This window comes from Thunnus thynnus, chromosome 7 (assembly GCF_963924715.1).
Source record: "Thunnus thynnus chromosome 7, fThuThy2.1, whole genome shotgun sequence".
In the NCBI taxonomy this organism is placed as follows: Eukaryota; Metazoa; Chordata; class Actinopteri; order Scombriformes; family Scombridae; genus Thunnus; species Thunnus thynnus.
The window spans coordinates 13,865,892-13,884,682 of NC_089523.1; the positions used below are offsets into that span (position 1 = coordinate 13,865,892).

An 18,791-nucleotide genomic window follows, 5' to 3' on the forward strand; every position below is an offset into this window, starting at 1 on the left:
CAATGCTGGACTGACAGAGTAGCAATAATCTGTCATGTGGATAAGTGTTAGTCCAACAGCCTGTCACTGTCACATGTCATCTGATTGCTGCGCTCTGGGTGAGAGCATCAAAAAAAGCAATATACTATCCACAGACTTTTAAAAAAAAAAGTGACACATTAATGAGAAATACTTCAGCACCGGCCTGTGACAATGACAGTTACCTGATTACTGTGCTCTGAGTGGGCACATCAGAAAAAGCATCCAGGTCTGCCAGACCTAGGCTGGATGTGCTGCTGGTCCCATTCCTGTAAACCAATAAAAAAACAGGAGATAGCGTCACTCGCATGTTGTCTCAAGACATCTGACATGATCGCTGACTTGTTAAGAGAGCAATAACCAGGCGCAGCGATGCAGGCTGTGTTGTTCATTAGCTGGTGATTAACATATAAATAGCAGCTGCAGGAGAATCGGACGCTCAAAGGTGGGAGAGCTGGTGATTTTAGTCTGGCAGCAAGCCTGTCTGAAGATGAGGATGAGGAGATTTGGAGGTAGTTTAGGTGGGTATGGTGGACAGGGCAGGGCTGGCAGCCGTGCCCTTGTGTCACAATATGGTTCATGGATGAGGTGGAATTAAAGTAAAGAGGAAGATGGACAAGTTGCAAGGAGCAGCGAGTGTTATGGTGGTGCAGACAAACTACTCTTGCAGTTAATTAAGCAAAAAGCAGGTATCTCATATCATTTCCACACTAACCACATGGAACCTTCCAACTTCCCCTTTCCACTCTAATCTACATATATCAACGCCTTTCAATATAAATGCATTTGAACATGCAGTTTATGATGCTTATATTTGGTCCAATATCAGGGGATATAACATGTTCTTTAAGGCGTCTTCTACTTCTAGCTTGTTTCAACTAGGGAGCACAGAGCATTTACTCCAGGCTATTTGGTAAAAATTGGTGTAGTTGGCTAAAACAAATGAAAATTGATGAAGCAGAGAATGGTGTAGCAAATGTTCTGAACTAGAGGCTTTCGATGTGAGAGGTCACATCCCTGTAGTACTGGAGCCTACTACTGCAGGTAGTTGTGCATGGGGTGCAAGCAGGGTCTCGCCCTGTATGCGAGCTATGGAGAGGGCTTTGTGGAGTGAGCTCTCTGCCATACACTGCCTCAGCAGGTGTGGATATTGCAGCAGCGGGGAGTAAATTGGCATTGGCACAGGAGAGCACAAGTGTCAGTAGCGATGGGCCAATGAGAGTGGGGTGAGGGTGGGAGTAGCAGCATTTGGAGCAGTATCAAGGAGCAACGGTTACTGACCCCTCGCTCAGCTGGATAAAACTACTGGTCTCCTCGTGGGGGTCATCCTCGGGGGTTATATGGGACCAGCTCCCCATGCTCTCTTCACTGCTAGCACTCATAGAACGCTTGTCCCTCTTCACTACTGCAGCCACCGCCACAGCTGGCCTGTCCCTCTCACTGCTGGGGAGAGCAAACCGCAAGATGGTGGGAGTGACCATCGACTGGTTGTGCACAATGTCTGCTGCAATGTGTGGTTACTTTGGCTCCATTCTTGTTCCAATGTTCCTCAAGTCATTCTTCATGTACAGTAAACATTGAGCTTTGTTCAAACTAAAATGCATTTCAAAAGGCAGTATGGGGAAAGTTTCTGCTCCAAAAATGATAGATCTATAGTAACTTTATACAAATGACAAGCCTTTGGAATTTGAAATAACTACGCACCACATTCAAAGAGAGACACTTCATTTCAATATCTTTAATGCATCAGCAAAATTCATTCCCCAGGGGCACTGTTGGATTTTCACAGTTTTTCAGGAAAGTGATTACATTAAGTCATAATCAGATGATTGAGGGCTGCCATCCTCGACAATTCCAGAGGGAAATCAGGTTTTATTGACTAGGCGAGTGATTGACTTCCACTCTTACTCAAGGGACAAACAGATGCACTCCACTTGTTCCTGGATTACATGTATTGTCAAGTGAAAAGGAGCGTGTCTTGTGACTCTCCTGTGGCCTGGGAACCTTTCAGCTGTTTTCCTCTCACTCATTATTAAACATGTTTTGTATTGGGGATTTACAGTTCTTTAAAACACTCAGTAAAAGACCAGCAGATCTCAACCAGTTCCCCACATCTGGATATTATATTTTCATTTTCCTCTGTATATCTCTCATGTACATTAGCTGCTCTTTCCACTTATAGATTTTCAGCTGGTTCATTTGATTCCATACTGAGACACACTATGAACTGCTCCAGTCTTCATTACCCTCAGAGTATCCACTAAAATGTCTTCTGGGAGAGTCTACACTCTAGTGCCTCCTCTGAAAGGCCACTCATACACCTTTAGTTTTTAGAATTGGAGTGAATCTTGTCACCTTGTTGAGTCCTTGTCTCTGTGAAAATTGAGACACATAAGACTAACCATGTCTAATCAGAAGGAATACATACCCTTATTACAAATGAATTTACTTCATATAAACACCATTCCTTAGCTAACCTGCTGCAAAACAACTTCACTCTAGCAAGCTTTAACACAACAACCAGATCCCTCGTGTTAATAAGTATGTCGTGTGCATGTCAGTGTAATCTAAATACCTTTCTTACAGTGTCTCATGGTTTTAGTGTGTTATCCAAGTGTTAGTGCAGCTTGTACTGATCAAGATGAGTTGAACAGCCCTACGGTGGATAAAAGATGAAGCCACTAGAAGCTTTCTGCACACACACTACATCACCCAGACAGTGTGAGTCACAGCCTAGCCAAAGGTTTGTCAAACCTCACACACTGTTAAAATAGATTAGTTTCCCCAGTGAATGGATCCTCTGTGTGCCTGCCACTCTTTGATCAAACTCTAAAAATAGCTTTGGTATGCTCGGGCAGTTGTAGAGCCTGGATTTTATTCATTCAATGCTGATTTTCCTAGACAAATTTTAATGTTTTTATTTTCTCTCCCTTACTCTTTCAGAAAAAATAATCTCTACTTTTAATATTTAGGGTGACTCTGCTGAGCTATAAAAAACTTTCTGCCTGAAGGGTTGGTCTGACTCACACAAAGAAGAGTAGGGACCAGTTCAGTACCTGCTGCCGTTGGTTGTAGTTCTCTCTGTACGCTTGGTAGCTGCTGTTTCTGGTGGTGTTTCCTGAGGTCCTCCTGCCTTTTCATGGCTTAGAGAAGTCTCCTCATCCTTTTGATCTCCCTCAATATGGATCAGCGGCACATCTCTGGGGCCCCTCATGCGGGGTGCACTGCTGTCACTAGCCCCAGACCCTAATCCAGTGCTAGCTTGCTCCTGGCTGGACCTACTCCGACTACAACTTAGATGAGATTGTTTGAACCCCCTCCTTCTTTCACCAACAGGCATGTGTGGCTGTGGGTGTGGCCCAGGCATGCCCCCAGCTACTTCTTGCTGGCCCCCGAGTGCAGACTTGCCAATATCCACAATGTCAGCTGCCAGGCGATTGGCAAATTGCTGCACATGGGGCTGGGAGTCTCCTGAAGCCTCCAGGTCAATACTGTCCTCTGGATCAGCAATGATCTTGTTCTTTCTCATCAAGGATTCAATAGAGCTTGACCAGGTCTCATGAATCAGCATATCAGTGATCTGGTCAGTCTTACCTCTTTGATACAGGCAGGAGTCTGACTTGCACAGTCCCGTGGCTGACACTGAGTTGGTGGGGTAGATATTCAGTGTGTCTCCATGCACATTGCGGGCAAATCCGTCAAATGAGTTGGCTTTAATGGGCGAGTTGACAGTCAGTCGTGAGTCTGAGTAGCGCCGGTCTGGGACAGAGGATTGACGTATACAGAAGGGTGTTCTAGGAGAGGGTGGGAACAGGCTGTTGCTCCACTCTTTAGTCTTGGCAATGCCATACTCTTTGTTTTCCTTATCCATGTCTCGAAGCATAAACCTGTAGAACTCCTCTGTGATGCTCTCTGTACTAGACTGTTTGGATAGGCAGGATGTGGCCCTGACATTAAGGTGACCATTTTTCTTGGATGCAGCCTGTTGCACAGCTGCAGTCAGAATGCTGCTGGCATTTTTCCCTGCATAGTAATCCAGGAGAAGGTCAAAGCCCCTGCCCTCAGTCTCCATCTGGTTTACCATGAACCGCGAGAACTCATCTGTGATGCTCTCACAACTTGACTGCTTAGAGATTGAGCTACCGCGGCTCAAGTTCTGACCTAACCGACTGCCTGGGCCCAGGGTGTTAGGTGTGCCTGAGGGGTCTGCGTCTTCTTCTGGAATGCTCTCATAACTAGACGCCTTCCCACGGCTCCACCTCTCACACTGCAACCTGCTGCGTGGCTGGCCTGCTTTGGAGGTGTCCACCACATTAAGCTCAGGGCAGTTCATGATCCTGGCTGTGACTTCCGATGCAAAGAGGGCAAATGGGTCCTGTGGTTCATCCGGGTTTACTGACTCATCCACTACCCGGTTTACCAGCCGCTCCATCAGCTCTGGTTGCTCCTCTGTTTTCCTCTTGATCTCACTGAGGCGTGGTGCCCGATGTTTCTTGGAGGCTGCATTGCTGCTCTGACCCTCTTTCCTCCTGAGTACTGTACGGCAAGCAGGGATCAAATAGGCCTCTGGTCCCTCTGTAGATGTCCCTTTCAGGGCACAGAACCAGGGTTGCTTTCCAGTAGAGTTCTCCAAACATATGGCAGCTAATTCTGTGGCCATAGACACCACTGTAGTAGCCAAATCATCAGCATAGCAAGTAATGGGTGTCTTGGACTCTGAGTCCATTCTCCAAGAGAGCAGAGAACTGCAAGAGTTGAGGGAGGACTGAGGGGTGAGGGAGGCCTGTCTGCTGTCACTACCCATCACTAGTCGCCCCCTCTTTTCTGAGTTGTGAATTTGGATTTCACTCAAAGGTTCTCTGATGGCACCACTGCCCTGCTGGTTCTGCTGGTTTTCAGACCAGTCTTTGGCAGGAAAGGAGGTGGATTTAGAATGATTTTGTCTGTATGATGGCTGCTGCTGTTGCTCTTTGCTGTATGCTGTGGGGAGAGATGCAGCGAGATCATTTTCCTCAAGCACACATTTCTCCTTCAGCCCAGGAACCATGGTAAGCTTATCTGTGCACTGTAGCATGCCACTGTGATTATCATTATTAGTGGACTGACTATGGCCAACTAAGCACTGCAATGGAATTAATGGATCCTTGCTCTCCATGGTGGTTACAGGCTCCTTAGCACAAGTATCACCCTCTTGTGTCCCAAAAGACCCTTGGTCAAATCTAGATATGTGACTGATTTTCCTCTGTGTCAGGCAAAGGATATCAAACAGCAAATTGTTTACACTGTCCTGCAAAAAAACCTGGATGCTTGGTGCCTCTTTTCCAGTACCCTCCAGTTCTTTTTTCTTTTTTGCTTTCTCTAAAGCATGCTTAAAGAGACTGTCTGCCACCTCATTGATTAAATCATCCACCACTCTTTCATCCATGTAGGATTTTTTTGGACAAGTGATGCCATCTACTATCTTGTTATGGGTAGACTCCAACAGGTGAGCTACACTCTTGTAGCCTTGTGGCTGAGTCAGCACCTCAGCTGCTTCCCTGTGTAGGACCTCAGCAATGTTGGCACGAAATGCTTCAACACTGGTACCCTCTGCAACACTGCAGTGCAGTGTGAAGACTGCAGAGGCCTCGGCAGCAGACATCAGACCCTGGGATGCTGTATAGACATCTGTGGAATCTGCGTCAGAATCGCCGCCTTCCCTTGACTCCTCTGTTAGCTCAACAGCTGCTACAGCACCAGCTACCTGAGCCATGCCACACATGGCTGAGGAGAGGGAGTAGTCACCACTCTCCTCTGGTTCATGTAGGTCCTCCTCTGTGTCCTCCTCTGAAGCTGATTCCATGGCAAGCTGTTCTGTCAGCTGTGGGGTAGTTATGGTGCCAATGACACTGGCAGCACAGGCTAAAGCCACTTCTACATGTTTGGATGGGTGTCCTCCATTGTGATGGGGAGTGTGAGCCTGTGTCCCATTTTCTGGTAACTCTGTGCCTTTGGCAGTGATATCCTGGTCAGGCACATTAGACACCTGGGTCTCTGGCCATTCTGCAGCCACGTCAGAACTGTCTGGGCTTTGAACTATGACGATCTTGGGGAGTTCAAAAGAGCAGGTGCGCTGTTGTGAGGGCTGTTTGGTCTGTGAAGGACCAGTGAAGTTGGAAGGGCGTCTAGAGAGGGACACACTGACAGCAGCCTCAGAGACAAAAGACGTTTCATCTTGAGAGAGGCGTATGAAGGCATCTTGCAGCACTGACTCGGCCAGATTGGTGGCGTAGTGACCAGCTGATTCCTTAGTGTGGTGGCTGGCTCGCTGATGCATTTCCCTTTTCACCTCCCTGTCCTCCCTGTTCTGATGATGGGCCAGCTGTCCCCTCTGACACGTAAGTCTGACACAGTGTTTCTGTGCAACTTCTACCAAGCTCTCTGCCAGGTCACCACTCTCTGCCTCTGTGAGGAGACAAGCAAAAAGAGAGGGAAAGAGAGAGAACAGAGAATGAAAAATGTCCACACTGATTAGAAAGCAGCTTCATCAGTTTCCAAAGTGTCACAGCAAGAGCAGAATATAATCCTGTTTTACCCTTCACTGACTACCTGAGCTGGGTTGTTTCTTGTTTGTCTCATTCAATTTCCCCTTGAACAAAACTTGAACAGACAATTATTTCCCATATTGCCACCACCTAACAGATATCATTTATCACCTGGGCAACCCAGTAGCGATAAATGAATACTTCCTTCTTGTTTTATATATTCTCAGTCATTACAGAAATCTTTCAGTGCTTGGTACACCACTGTCTTGGTTGTGGTGTTACTGCAATCTCCGGAAGAAATACAGTGTTTCATTTCAAGCTCATGTGCTGTCCCTGAAGTCTGCTCAATAAAAACAAACCTGACTAGAATAACTTTTACAATATTAAACAGTGAGTTCCACCTTGATGGCAGTAATAATATCGGAATAGTTGTCATACTTTTGAATATTGCCAATTTGCTTTTTACTGCATCTTGTTTTGCAATGAAAGTATTTTTCTGGCCTTAAAATTCTGCAGCTCTGTTATAGGTAATGATTTAAATATGAACATTAAATTGACAGTTCAGTTCAGAGTTAGCTGTGTTACATCCAGTGGTGGATAACAAAGTACTATACTTAAGTACAATTATGAGGCACTTCTAATTTACTTGAGTATTTCTATTTTATGCTACTTTATACTTCTACTCCACCATACTTCACAGGGATATATTGTACTTTTTACTCCACAACATTTATTCAACAGCTATCGTTACTAGTTACTTTGCAGATGAAGTTATTATATACAAAACCTATAATGAGCACATAAAATATAATGCACTAATACTGGTTAATCTATCAAACAGTATATACTGTATGTTAAAATCAGCTCCACCTCCACCAGCTGCAACATAAAATGCTGATTGCATATGAATGCATCAATAATAATTATCCAGTAATATAATACATAATATAACACTGATAGGAGGCATTTTTCTGCATAATGAGTACTATTACCTTTTATATTTTATGTGCCTTTTACTGCTAATACTTATTTAATTAAAAATGGCATTTCCACTTGATGGACCTGGACATGTGTTGTTTGTTTCTAAGTCTTTAAAGATGACCTTAAAATCATGATTAAAACTTATTTCTGGTCTTCAGATTGGTCTGTTTTCTTAGTTGCTCAAGGAAGATGTTATCACATCAAAATCTGTTTTGGAACAGCCACTTCATGCTGCACAGTGTGCAGTCAAAGGTTTCTTCAAAGTTTTGAATGAACACCATGCTGACTCAAGCTGTGAGTAAGTGCAAATGTATCACAGGAACACTGCGAGGCTGTTCAGGCTATATAATGCCACGTTTACATAGGCAGATATGAGGTGAAATCTTTAACCCATGAGCTGTTGTAAACAGGGTGACACAAAGGACAAAAAGTGGACCTAAGGCAACAATTACATACTGTTGAATCAACATTAATATGAATGTTCAAAATGTGTCAATGCATACAAGAGTTCAGTGCATAAATGTCAATGTTTTTTCTTGGAACTATGACTAATCACAACATAAGTAGAAATTTACCAAGACTAACTAACATGACCTTTTAAAAATCTATTTGTATCTGGATTTTGATCTCTTAAGAAACGCACATAGTGGTAGACAGTCAGGGGATACATGTGCCATTTTCTTTTCATTTAAGTGCAGTGATACATGAGAAAATAGTGATATGATTCAAGAGTACAGTATGTCATAATACTGAGAAATCCATTAAAAATTACTGGATCAACACCAAAAGTGAATAACTTGTTCATTGGCCTTATTTTACCCCACCTTTCATACAAAGTAAAAGAGAAATATTCTTTTAAGACGTCCTGCCAAGTAACACACAAATGCGGCCAAAAAACAAAGCCTCTTTGGCGAAGGTAACAAGGCTCACCATTTCTGAAGCCATCATCCTCGCTGTCATCTCCAAGGTGTTCCGAGGCAGTCAGGAAGTCTTCCTCTATGGATGAGATGGAGCGATTGGTATCGTCATCGACCCGCTGCCCAGCTGCCCGGCTCTGCTGAAGCTGTTGTTCCTTTCCCCATTGCAGACCAATAAGGAACTTGTTTATCTCAAAGATGATACTGCCTGGTTGGGTGGAGCGTCTCTTCCCCGAACAATGAACCAGGCACACGCCTGTACTTCTCTGCTGCGGCTGCTGGACCTGAATGGAACATGAACAAATACCTATTATGCATGCACACACATAATGCTTGTACAAAGTAGTACATGTATACATACCTACTCATGAACGCATACATAGGTACACACCAAGGTAAACAAACAATTGACAACACATACAGTATATTGTGTCACAAATTATGAGATATAACATTATAAACATCTTAATTAAACCTTCAGATTGACTGTTTCTGTAGCTCTTATGCCTATTTTTACTCCTTTTGTCTGTGCAGGCTCCTCAGGCTGAGTATTGATTCCAAGAGTGTTTTTATACAATGATGTATTTGGTGGGTATCAAAAAGTCTGTGAGATGGAAACATTGTATTAAAAAAGGTAAGTACAAATATAATTGCTATTAGTTAGTCGCTACAGTATACAATCCCATGTGTGTTTGAAGTTATAATATTCTGAAATAAAAATATTCCAGTGTTTTGTACCTGCAAGTGTATTTCCTGTGCATGCTAATGTTGGTTTGCTGTCTAACACTTACTGCAGTTCCATGCTACAAAAGATGAGATGTTTTTTATTGGAGTGAATGGGGGAGAATTACTAGATAAAATGAATGCACTTCTGCGGATTTCTCCTTGCAAAAAAAGGTTCAAATGTAATCACAGAAAATTGCTGTACAAAAGAACAGCTTGCACTCTCTGCTTCGCTCTGCGGGCCAGTTAATTCAAAGGCTGAAAATACTTGCAAAGGATTTGGAGACATCACCGCAAACTCACCTGAGAGGGGGAGTGTGGGTGTGTTTGGCAAGTGTCTGAGGCTTCTAGGCCGCCGAGCAGTAGGATCTCATTTTCTTTCGGCTGGTGGACATTCAGTAATTCAACAAGCTTTGGCAGGTCTGGAGACACTGAAGCCAATTTCTGCAAGAGACATGCCGAGCACAGAGACAATACTACGTGATAACAAAAAAGCCTTTCTTCAAGTGACTTCAAAACTGAACATGATGTGTTCTCTGTGCTACCGACGCAGAGACACATAATTATGAAATCCTTCCTGTGAGAAGTCTTGAACCATGCGGAATGATTATTGATCGCCCACTGCTGCTACTGCCAGCTGCAGAAGGCTGCAAAATCTGCATATTATCTAAACAAATCAACCCTCTAATTCTGGGTAATGAACTTTGAATCCATGGCAACTGAGCCAATGTTTATATGTGAAACACAATGAAGTTCCCGGGAGATGAAAAGTGGGTGGGAAAGAAAAGAGGAGCACTCATGGAGGGACGAGAGGAAGGAAAGAATGAGCTCACCTTGACGCTTTTGTCATCACGACAGTCCGTTTTCTGAGGGTCCAGATTCACAAAACAGATCTGAGAGAAAGACACAGAGAGATAGACAGAGCATCAGGGTGACAGTATGAACAGGAAGATTATACCATGAAAGCTGAGCATGAGCAGAGTAAAAAGTGTCCCAGGAGTCAGATTTGAGAGTGCTGAACAGGTAAAGTTACTGCACTGCCTTTCCCAGCGCCATGTCTTTGTCACAAATCCTACAAACCAGACAGACTGATAGCTGTCCTCTATGTGACTCACCATTTAAAAACTACAGCAGCTGTCTGTTAAGTCTAAGCAACCACTGTCCCTCATTGGCAGAGCCCCTTAAGAGAAGACTTTCTTGTCTCTCAGGGAACGAAAGCTCCAGGTGTAAACCAACAAGGACTTCCTTTCTGTCTCACTTTTCCTGTTTCCTCTTGCGCTGTCTCTACTCCTTCGCTCTCCCTCTGTCACACTCTGCCTTCTTCTCTTCTCATCTCACCTGCCTTTTCCTCTGGCTGCAGGTTTAATGGTCTATGATGCAGTCCTCGTGCCAGTGCTGGGAGTCTGGGACTGTTTGACGGCTGCTGTTTGATTCTACAGCACATAGCCTCTGATCTAAGTTGGCATAGCCGAGTTAGTCCTGTGTGGCTAAATGGATAAAGCATGGCTCCCAACAGCAGTGGAGGGGTGTCACTTCCCACTTGAACACCAATACTCAGCGTGTGTGTGCAAGGTACTGTGAAGTGCTACAGGAGAAGTGACATTTTTGTGTCTCAGTCACGAACACATACATTTCTATATATGTTTAATATCTAAATGCTACCATGCTTGTCATTACTAATCAAACCTAGTCGTAATGGGAGACACTGAGGCATTCTCCGTCTTTTCAATGCAAAACACGTGCATGTGGGATCCTGCCGTCTCTCTTTTACCTCTGTTATCACCATATCTGCTCTACCTGCTGCTATCTTCCCCCTTTTCTCTCCTCTGTAGACCTGCAAAAAATATATATAGTGTCAAATAATCACATCTCGACACACATCACTGTTTGAAATCATTTCCCTTGAACTACCTGAGGTGCACTTGATTTATCCTGCTAGGCTTCTAAACAGCCTCAGAGCTGGTGAGATAGCTTATAGTTTTTTATGGCTTTCATCTTTTTGTATTCTGTTCCCAGGAAGCCATGTCGAGGTACAGGAACCGCAACAGATCCAGCATCAAGGTCTATGTATGTGCTTTACTATTTCGTCTTTTAATGTTATGTCTAGCTGTAGTCAGATTTGAAAGTGAAGCAAAAAAAGCAAAAAAACCCCACTGCTGCCATAAATGGGTCAATATACTCATGAGTTTATATTTCAAAATAAGGCTGTAATTTTGCTCTACTTTTCTGGGTTTTCTTCATCAAAGTAAAAGCTAAGATTAAGACAGCAAAAACTGTGCTGCAAAGCCAGATCAGATGAGCAAAAATGTCCTTCAGCTGAAGCAGTAATGTGGCACATTCAGAACAAGCCAATTTCCCCCTCACCTCCACTCTGCTATCCTCCAGTCACAATACACAATGACACAACACAATATTTTCCAAACTATCAAGTCTAATGTCATGAAAATTGCTGCTTGAAAATGGAGTCAGCCGAGTATAAAAAAAATGTGAATGAAGTCAGTCACAGTTGACAGTGACAGAATATTTGAAACGGTTTTCCGGTCTCACCCTGATCAAACCAAGTGTGTGTGTGTGTGTGTGTGTGTTTTCTCCTCTGCCCTTCATGGACTGTATGTGTCAACTATAACATTTAAATACCAAGAGGCTTGCTGTTTTGTTAATTTTCCCTCAAAATAACAGCAATCTACTCACTGAGGAGAACAAGCTGTTTGCTCATTTGCTTGTCTGTTGTTCGCATCAGGTTAGTGAGTGTGATGAGGACCTTTCTGTCAGAATAGCTGTTAAATGTCAACAAGATACACATATGAACTGAGGTTATTCTACACTGTTTACTGAAACCAAAGACAAAGGCCTGGCGTTGCCTTATTCTGACCCTCATCGTTGAATAAAAAAATATGGCCTTCAAATTCAGTTTTTCCTGTATCTGGATACAGATATATCCCCATGAGTTATGATTTAGTATTTAACACAATTTTCAATTCCTATCCAAACAATAACACATTAATGAGAGGTTTGGCACCCTTGCTCAAGAGCACCTCTGCACCATTCAGTCATACTGTTATTGGAAATCATCCCAGAAAAGCAGCGACGACACCTTCCCCTGCCTGCCAACACATCGCCTGCAGGTAACACACAGTTAGAGGAAAAAGGGAGGCGAGTGATCCACGACTTTGACCTTGAGAAGGGTGAAGCAATTTAACCCCATCAAACGGTGAGAGCCAAGAGGCAGTTGTTCTAAATTTGGGAAGGAGAGGACCATCTAGTCATCTCTTTGTCCGTGTGAAGACAAGCCCAGGGACACGCTCTGATTCTATCAGTTATTCGCAGACACACTGGACGACACACACACACACACACACACTTGCGCCAGTCTCTGGCTGACTGAAGGACTGACCACGTGAACATCAGCTGAGGTACATAAAGCAGGAGAGAGGGGGAAAGAAATACAGAGATAAGGGGGCTAAAATGATCCCTTGGAAGCTGAGACACAGGGACTTAAAACAGCTCTCCAGATGAGAGAGGTAACAGTCTGTGTGATTTTTCCGCAGAAGAATCGAAACATCTGGGTTCAACCTTCCTGACATGAACATCTGTGTTTCCCCCATCTTGTGTCAAAAGTCTGGCTACAGCAGAGGTCAGGGAGTCTCTCCAAGCTTTCCTGCTTCACTAGACACTCAGCTCATGTGAATTTACAGCTGTGCCAAACATCCACCCAGCCAACCAAAATGAAACTCGGGGGGTGAGTCTACCACCTGTGCTGATGGACCACCAAGACAAAACTGGACAGCAATGACCCTCAACAAGTCTGGAAGCAGCCCCACAGAAAACAGGCAGCAGAGGAGTTGAGCTTCCAGCAAAATGTAAATTATTAAATCACTGTTTCTGAAAGGTAACACGAAGGACATCTTTGGGGACTTCCTACAGGGAAAAACATGTAGGTCACTTTTATTTGTGTTTTGTTAGCTACACAATAAAGTAATAATGTTACAATGTTGCAAATTTGTCCTTTCGATGTAAGAGCTTGGAGAAAGAGATGCATCCTAAGCATGAAAGTTTACTCTTGACCTTGGAAATAGTACTGTAAGTTGGCAAAAACAAACCCAGATCAAGGTCCATTTAAAAGCTTTTTCCATGAAGACTGTGTGATATGGTTGAAAGATCCAAGCAAAGCTAGTAAGCTGAACTTGAGTTAAGATTGTTTTGTCAGAAATGATAACTTTTCACTTCTCTATTTTGAGATAGTAGGAATGCTAAAAAGTTGTCAACATATACTGTGCATAGAAAAAAAGCATGTTAAATGAAAAATAATCCACCTTTATTACCTACAGGTACAACTTTGTGCTTAACTATTCAGTTCTTCACTTTTCAGTGTTTCTGTTGTAATATAATCAGCATTCACTAACTGTCTGCTCATATGGCATTGTGTCTCATTTCTTGGTACAATCACCAAACTAAAACGCACATATAATGCGATGTAATTATTGCTGGATTTCTCACCATCCTTAATAAATCAGCTAATATTGCTACAGGAATGGACTTAATTCCCATTTTCAGGCTGTAGAACACTACAGACTTTGGATGAACTTGTAGAAAATGAGTTGGAAGTCAGTATCCAAACATATACTGTAGCTTCAGGAAATATAACACTTTTATGTTCAGTTGGAGGTACAGTGCCTGCGTGTGTGTCCGAGACAATAACAGTACATGCACACACACACACACAGACACACAGGGTTCAATTGTACCATCTTATTTATGCATAAAATCCCATTTGTCCTTGGACATACAAAACTGTCAGGCAGGCAGATTTCTTTCTCTCTACTACGCCTACAAATAGCGCTCATGTGGATATTAGCCACAGTTTCAACACAACATTATGTGCACAAACATGGTCAATGTACGAAACCATTACAAACATTTCAGTCTGCTTTGTCCATCAAAGCCTCATTCCTCCTCAGCAGCCCTCCCTCTCTGCTCACTACTCTGATCCTCCCACACACAGCTGCTGCTCTTAGTCCTTCTGTCTCCTTTTTTTCTTATACTGTGGCTCTTTTTTTGTTGTTGTTGCTCTTTTTCATCACTTGAAACACATAAGCATTTTTGTTATGATGAATATTTAGTCCTTCATATACTTGTTTTTGCGTGTGCTCTGGCCACATTAGTGAAATAATTACTGTCATTTTGTCTCGCTGTCATTATAAGAAATGAGAGCGGGACACGGTTGACTCTTCTTTCTTTTTTTTTTTTAACCAGAGTTATTTATGGGTTTCTACAATCATATCTAAGTTCCTTTTTTATCCTGCATCAGTGCTATCATTGCCTTATGAGTGTCCTAGATTTTCAAATCTGAGGCAAACTGCTATTCCCCATCTATGTACAGGTCTACTGTTGGAAAATAACCTTACTGCTGCCATAGACAAAGACTCACTCTATCTGGGGTCACTATACTAAACACAGCTCTTTGTCTTATCTCAGTAGCTGGCACCTTTAAGTCTAATTCATTTTAAGTTTAACTTCCTTTAAGTGAGGTTAGGGGGAAAACAACATTAAAGCTCACTGATTCTGCCATATTCATTTTATGATGCTACATACAGTACACAGTGCTGGTGAAAAGAGCAGACAGGCATGCTGATCTCACATACTGGTGACTATAATCAGCCTTTTTTTGTGTGTTCATAAATTTAAGTGTGTGTAGATAAAATGCATGAAGCATATCAGGAAATACCATTTAATGAACTTCCACATACTACACATGTTGTTTTTCAACTCTGACTGAGCTGCCTAGTGCTGCTTGAAGTATGTTACCACTCGTAATGTAAGAAAGTGTGCTTAAATAAAGATGTGAAAACAGTGTGTACTTGATAAATGACTGTGCCTTTCAACTGCTGGAAAAAATAGCATATATGCAGCATTATGAGTAGTGAATATCAAGCACACACACACACACAATTAGTGTCTGGCTGTGATTTGCTCAGCTTGGAGCCCCAGGCTAAACAGAACATCAAGAAGCTGACGCTGTCCTGGTTCTCCCCACTCACAAGACGAATAGTATGGAAACGTTATGGAGAATGTAAAAGGACAGGGGGTGAATACTGAGGTGTCTCTGTGGAGTGTATACATCCCCCTGTGTGTCGGCAAATGTATACATTCACTGGAGGATCATACATTTATCAGTTGGAGAGCAAACATATTTCCTGAAGCTTTTTGAAGTCATTTTATGGAAACATGTTAATAGGTTCATACAAAGGATTAAACATCTTGAGAGAGGAAAAAAAAAAAAAGAACAACTGTGATAAAAGTGGCTAACAGAAGGTTATGAGCCAACCCGGAGCGGTGGATGTTGAGCAGCTTCTGTGTCTCTGAAATGCATAAATTTGAATGTGTTGTTTTCACATTTGGTGAAAGTGCTAGGATGTGTTTTCACAGTGTTTTTAATACTATGTGTAATAATGATCTTCACAGAAAAATCCATTTGAAATAAGCTCCCTGATGCACTGTGTGATCCATAAAGTTAAACGTCTCCAAAACATCTCTGAGACTGTGTAAAGGGCTAAATCCCTGCAACATAGAACAACATACGTTTTCTCCTCACCTCACCTCTTTTGTGGCCAGGCTATGATTAGCTAACAGTGCTCTATCAGTAGTTACCTAGGTCTACAGGTCATCAACAGCTAACCTGCACTCAAGGCTGAAATACCAACTCGCCAAAAAAAGAGCAACTGCCGTGAGGCCCCAGACCTTCAGGGCCCCAAATCACTTTAAAGTAATTTGAACTGCAAATTTGTTTGGTAATATGCATGACTGAAGCAATAAAAGTGAAATGGTGGACGAACTAGTGGCCAAGTGGTTCCTTTGGATGTCTCGTCACTCTCTCCCTTTGAGAGAGACTTTGTGCTGAAGTTCTTTGAGGAAAAAGTCAAGAAGTTGTGATATATAGCACAACAAGCTAGTGCAGCTCTGTTAACAGAACTGTGTTCCAGCACATGCACGGTGGCATCTGCCTTACAAGGAACTTCTCTCCTGAGGCTGAAAATGTGATTGCTGTTATTTGTCTTTGGAGATGTTTCTAAACAAATTGCAACTGCAGTCCTCCGGGCCAAGAGACATGTCACCCAGTTTTTGGACAACAATGGAGGTCTATGGCACAGAGGAATACCGTATATCAGACTGTGGATACACACACACAATACTTGTAAGCTGGATCAATTCATTATTAGTTTGGCTCTCTACATGAGATTTGTTGACAATAAGAATAATGTAGAAAATCACCGGCAATATCCTTTAAGCACTAAGTCTCATTTTAGAGCACAACCCTGCATCTAAGACTGTAATTTGTCATGATGGCAGTCTGAGGTAAAAAAGCAAAAAGAAGGTTTTATAAGGAAAGAGAAGGTTTGTCTTCCTGCTGTGATCCTGCTGTAAGTCAGCACTCCTGCTGCGGCTGATGGCATATTTATTCTGTTCTCTCTCTCTCTTTCTCTCTGGGCTCGGGAAGGGACAGGTCAGGACACTACACACTACCCGAGTGTGTGAAGTGTTTGAATCTGGTGATGAATGGATCACTCTTCCTCAGATAATGCAGGTTCAAAGCAGGAAGACAGAAAGCTGAGAGGAGAGGAATGGACAGTGTTGGGAAGGAATACTTCCAGGCTTATATGCACTTCCTTGAAAAACTTTGGTCAAAAAAAAAAAAAAAAAAAGATTTTCTGCAACTCAACATTGGCACATGTTCTTACAAAACAACCACTAGTTGTCACAAGTTTAATCAATCATATTGTTTGACTTTTGCTTTTCCTCATTTGATTTCTATTTTGTATGCAGGTTAGTTTTTCCTCTTGATAATGATGACTTACTTTTGTTGATCATAACGTCTTGTCTATTGCTATATTATTATTTCATTTTTTAACCTAAAACTTTGTCATTCTGTTTCAATAAAAGGAAACTCAACATGGAAATCAGATGCACAGATCAAAATGCCCCCCCCGCCCCCGCCCCCGTTAAATCTCTCCGGGGTGTGATGGAATTCAGTGTGACTATCACAGCAACATGACACTTCTCTGTGACTTCATGCATTAAAACATGAGTGAGTGATCAAAGGTGACAACATGATTCAGCCAGAGGTGGTGATAGAGCAAAACGCAGAAAATCCTTTTTAAGCTTTAAAGCTTTTACCTTTTATTTAGCTCACAGATTTTGGCCTTCCACACTCATTTCTGTTCCTGAAAATGTAAACACTGATTTTTTTTTTTTTTTTTTTTGCTTTTAAACAAACAATTCTTGAAAAACTCTAGTCTAAGGAACTGATTTGGATCAAGGTTGATCAAAAATAGGTCTAAATTGAAGTTGAGTCACCTTTCAGTAAAATCTGAATATCCTCTATTCAACCCTATAATTACTGTGGCCCATTACATTTAAACAAGTCAACAAAAAGAAAACAATAAAATCCCTCTCTACATCACTCTCTGGTCTGTTCCTTTCATCAACACTGACAGAGTTTCAGACGTTTGTATGTGTCTCAGTGGCTACTCCTCTCTTTCTGTTTGGATCAGCATCTGTCACGTCACCCTCTGTCTTTCACTCTTCATCTTGTTTTCCACACTTAGCCTTCTCTCTGCCTCCCTGTACAGTTCAGGCCAGGACAGGAAAATTTATCTCTAACGCGATGTCATCAATCGTGAGCTCCCGTTTGATTGATTGGCTGTGTGAACCACGGAAAGCTGAACAGAGAATTGAGAGTCAGAAGAGAGCAATCTATCACGTCAAAGTCCGAGAGCGATGCTGCGGGAAGACGGGCTGCATCTGTTTGATGCTTGCATTAAAGTTCCCTCTGATTCATAGAAAACAGACACAAAGTAAAAGAAAACAAACAACCATTGTCTCACTTGAACAAAAAAAAGGATGATGCTCCTTCTGTTTTTTTACATTTCACAAAGGAAAAACAAAGATAAAACTGACCGCATAATCCCAAACTCAGGTAGGAGCTCAAGAGGTGGCCTGTTCTACAGAAACAAGACGGCACAAGCGATGTCTTTGTTTTCAGTCGGCAGTCATCACAAATGGCATTGAGTAAAAAAAAAAGATGAGGAGGAAGACGAGTTATGGTGCATAAACCTATGACTTTGCAGAACTCAATCTAACTGTCAGTGGGACATGAAGTGACCGTTGGCCCTTCAAAAAATGACTAAACTTGCCAAAACGGTTTCATTCTACTTGGACACCTGACCCTCAGTGATGGCAGAGGAGCATTCAGTGAGTCAGTCAGAGGAATATTGGGATCTGAAATTCAAGACCTTTGTTTCAACTCATGCACTGTGTGTGTCTTGTCCTAGATAATACAGCTGGTGTTTGGGGGTTTCAGAACCTTTCACTTGAGCACGTGACTGCTCACACCTACAGAGTGTGACACAAATGTATGAGAACGGGGTTCTTCGGTAAATTACTGCTATTTTTGTTACCTTGGTAAAGATACTTGAAGCGTGGGGGAGGGGGAAAAGTCAAAACACTTTGTGTGGCACTGGTATTTATTTATTCTGCATAAAATGGGCCGGCTCCAGTCCATGAGAGACAAATTAAAAAGAAAAAATGTCAGAAATGTTTAATGGTGTGGTTTATTTACGACTTGAAACTT

At 42.5% G+C, this 18,791-nt stretch overlaps 1 protein-coding gene across 3 annotated transcripts in view; it reads right to left on the bottom strand.

Moving 5' to 3' along the window:
• sphkap (SPHK1 interactor, AKAP domain containing) overlaps positions 1-18,791 on the bottom strand; it is a 130,378-nt gene that overhangs the window by 2,974 nt on the left and 108,613 nt on the right. For 2 of the 3 annotated variants that reach the window (XM_067594466.1, XM_067594467.1), the window contains 6 exons: positions 9,997-10,056; positions 9,467-9,607; positions 8,454-8,724; positions 3,075-6,462; positions 1,300-1,461; positions 204-287 (listed from right to left, as the gene is read on the bottom strand). In XM_067594466.1, coding sequence (XP_067450567.1) covers positions 204-287; positions 1,300-1,461; positions 3,075-6,462; positions 8,454-8,724; positions 9,467-9,607; positions 9,997-10,056 — 4,106 coding nt within the window. The remainder of the gene's footprint in view (positions 1-203; positions 288-1,299; positions 1,462-3,074; positions 6,463-8,453; positions 8,725-9,466; positions 9,608-9,996; positions 10,057-18,791) is intronic. The other variant, XM_067594468.1, reaches the window with a different exon arrangement.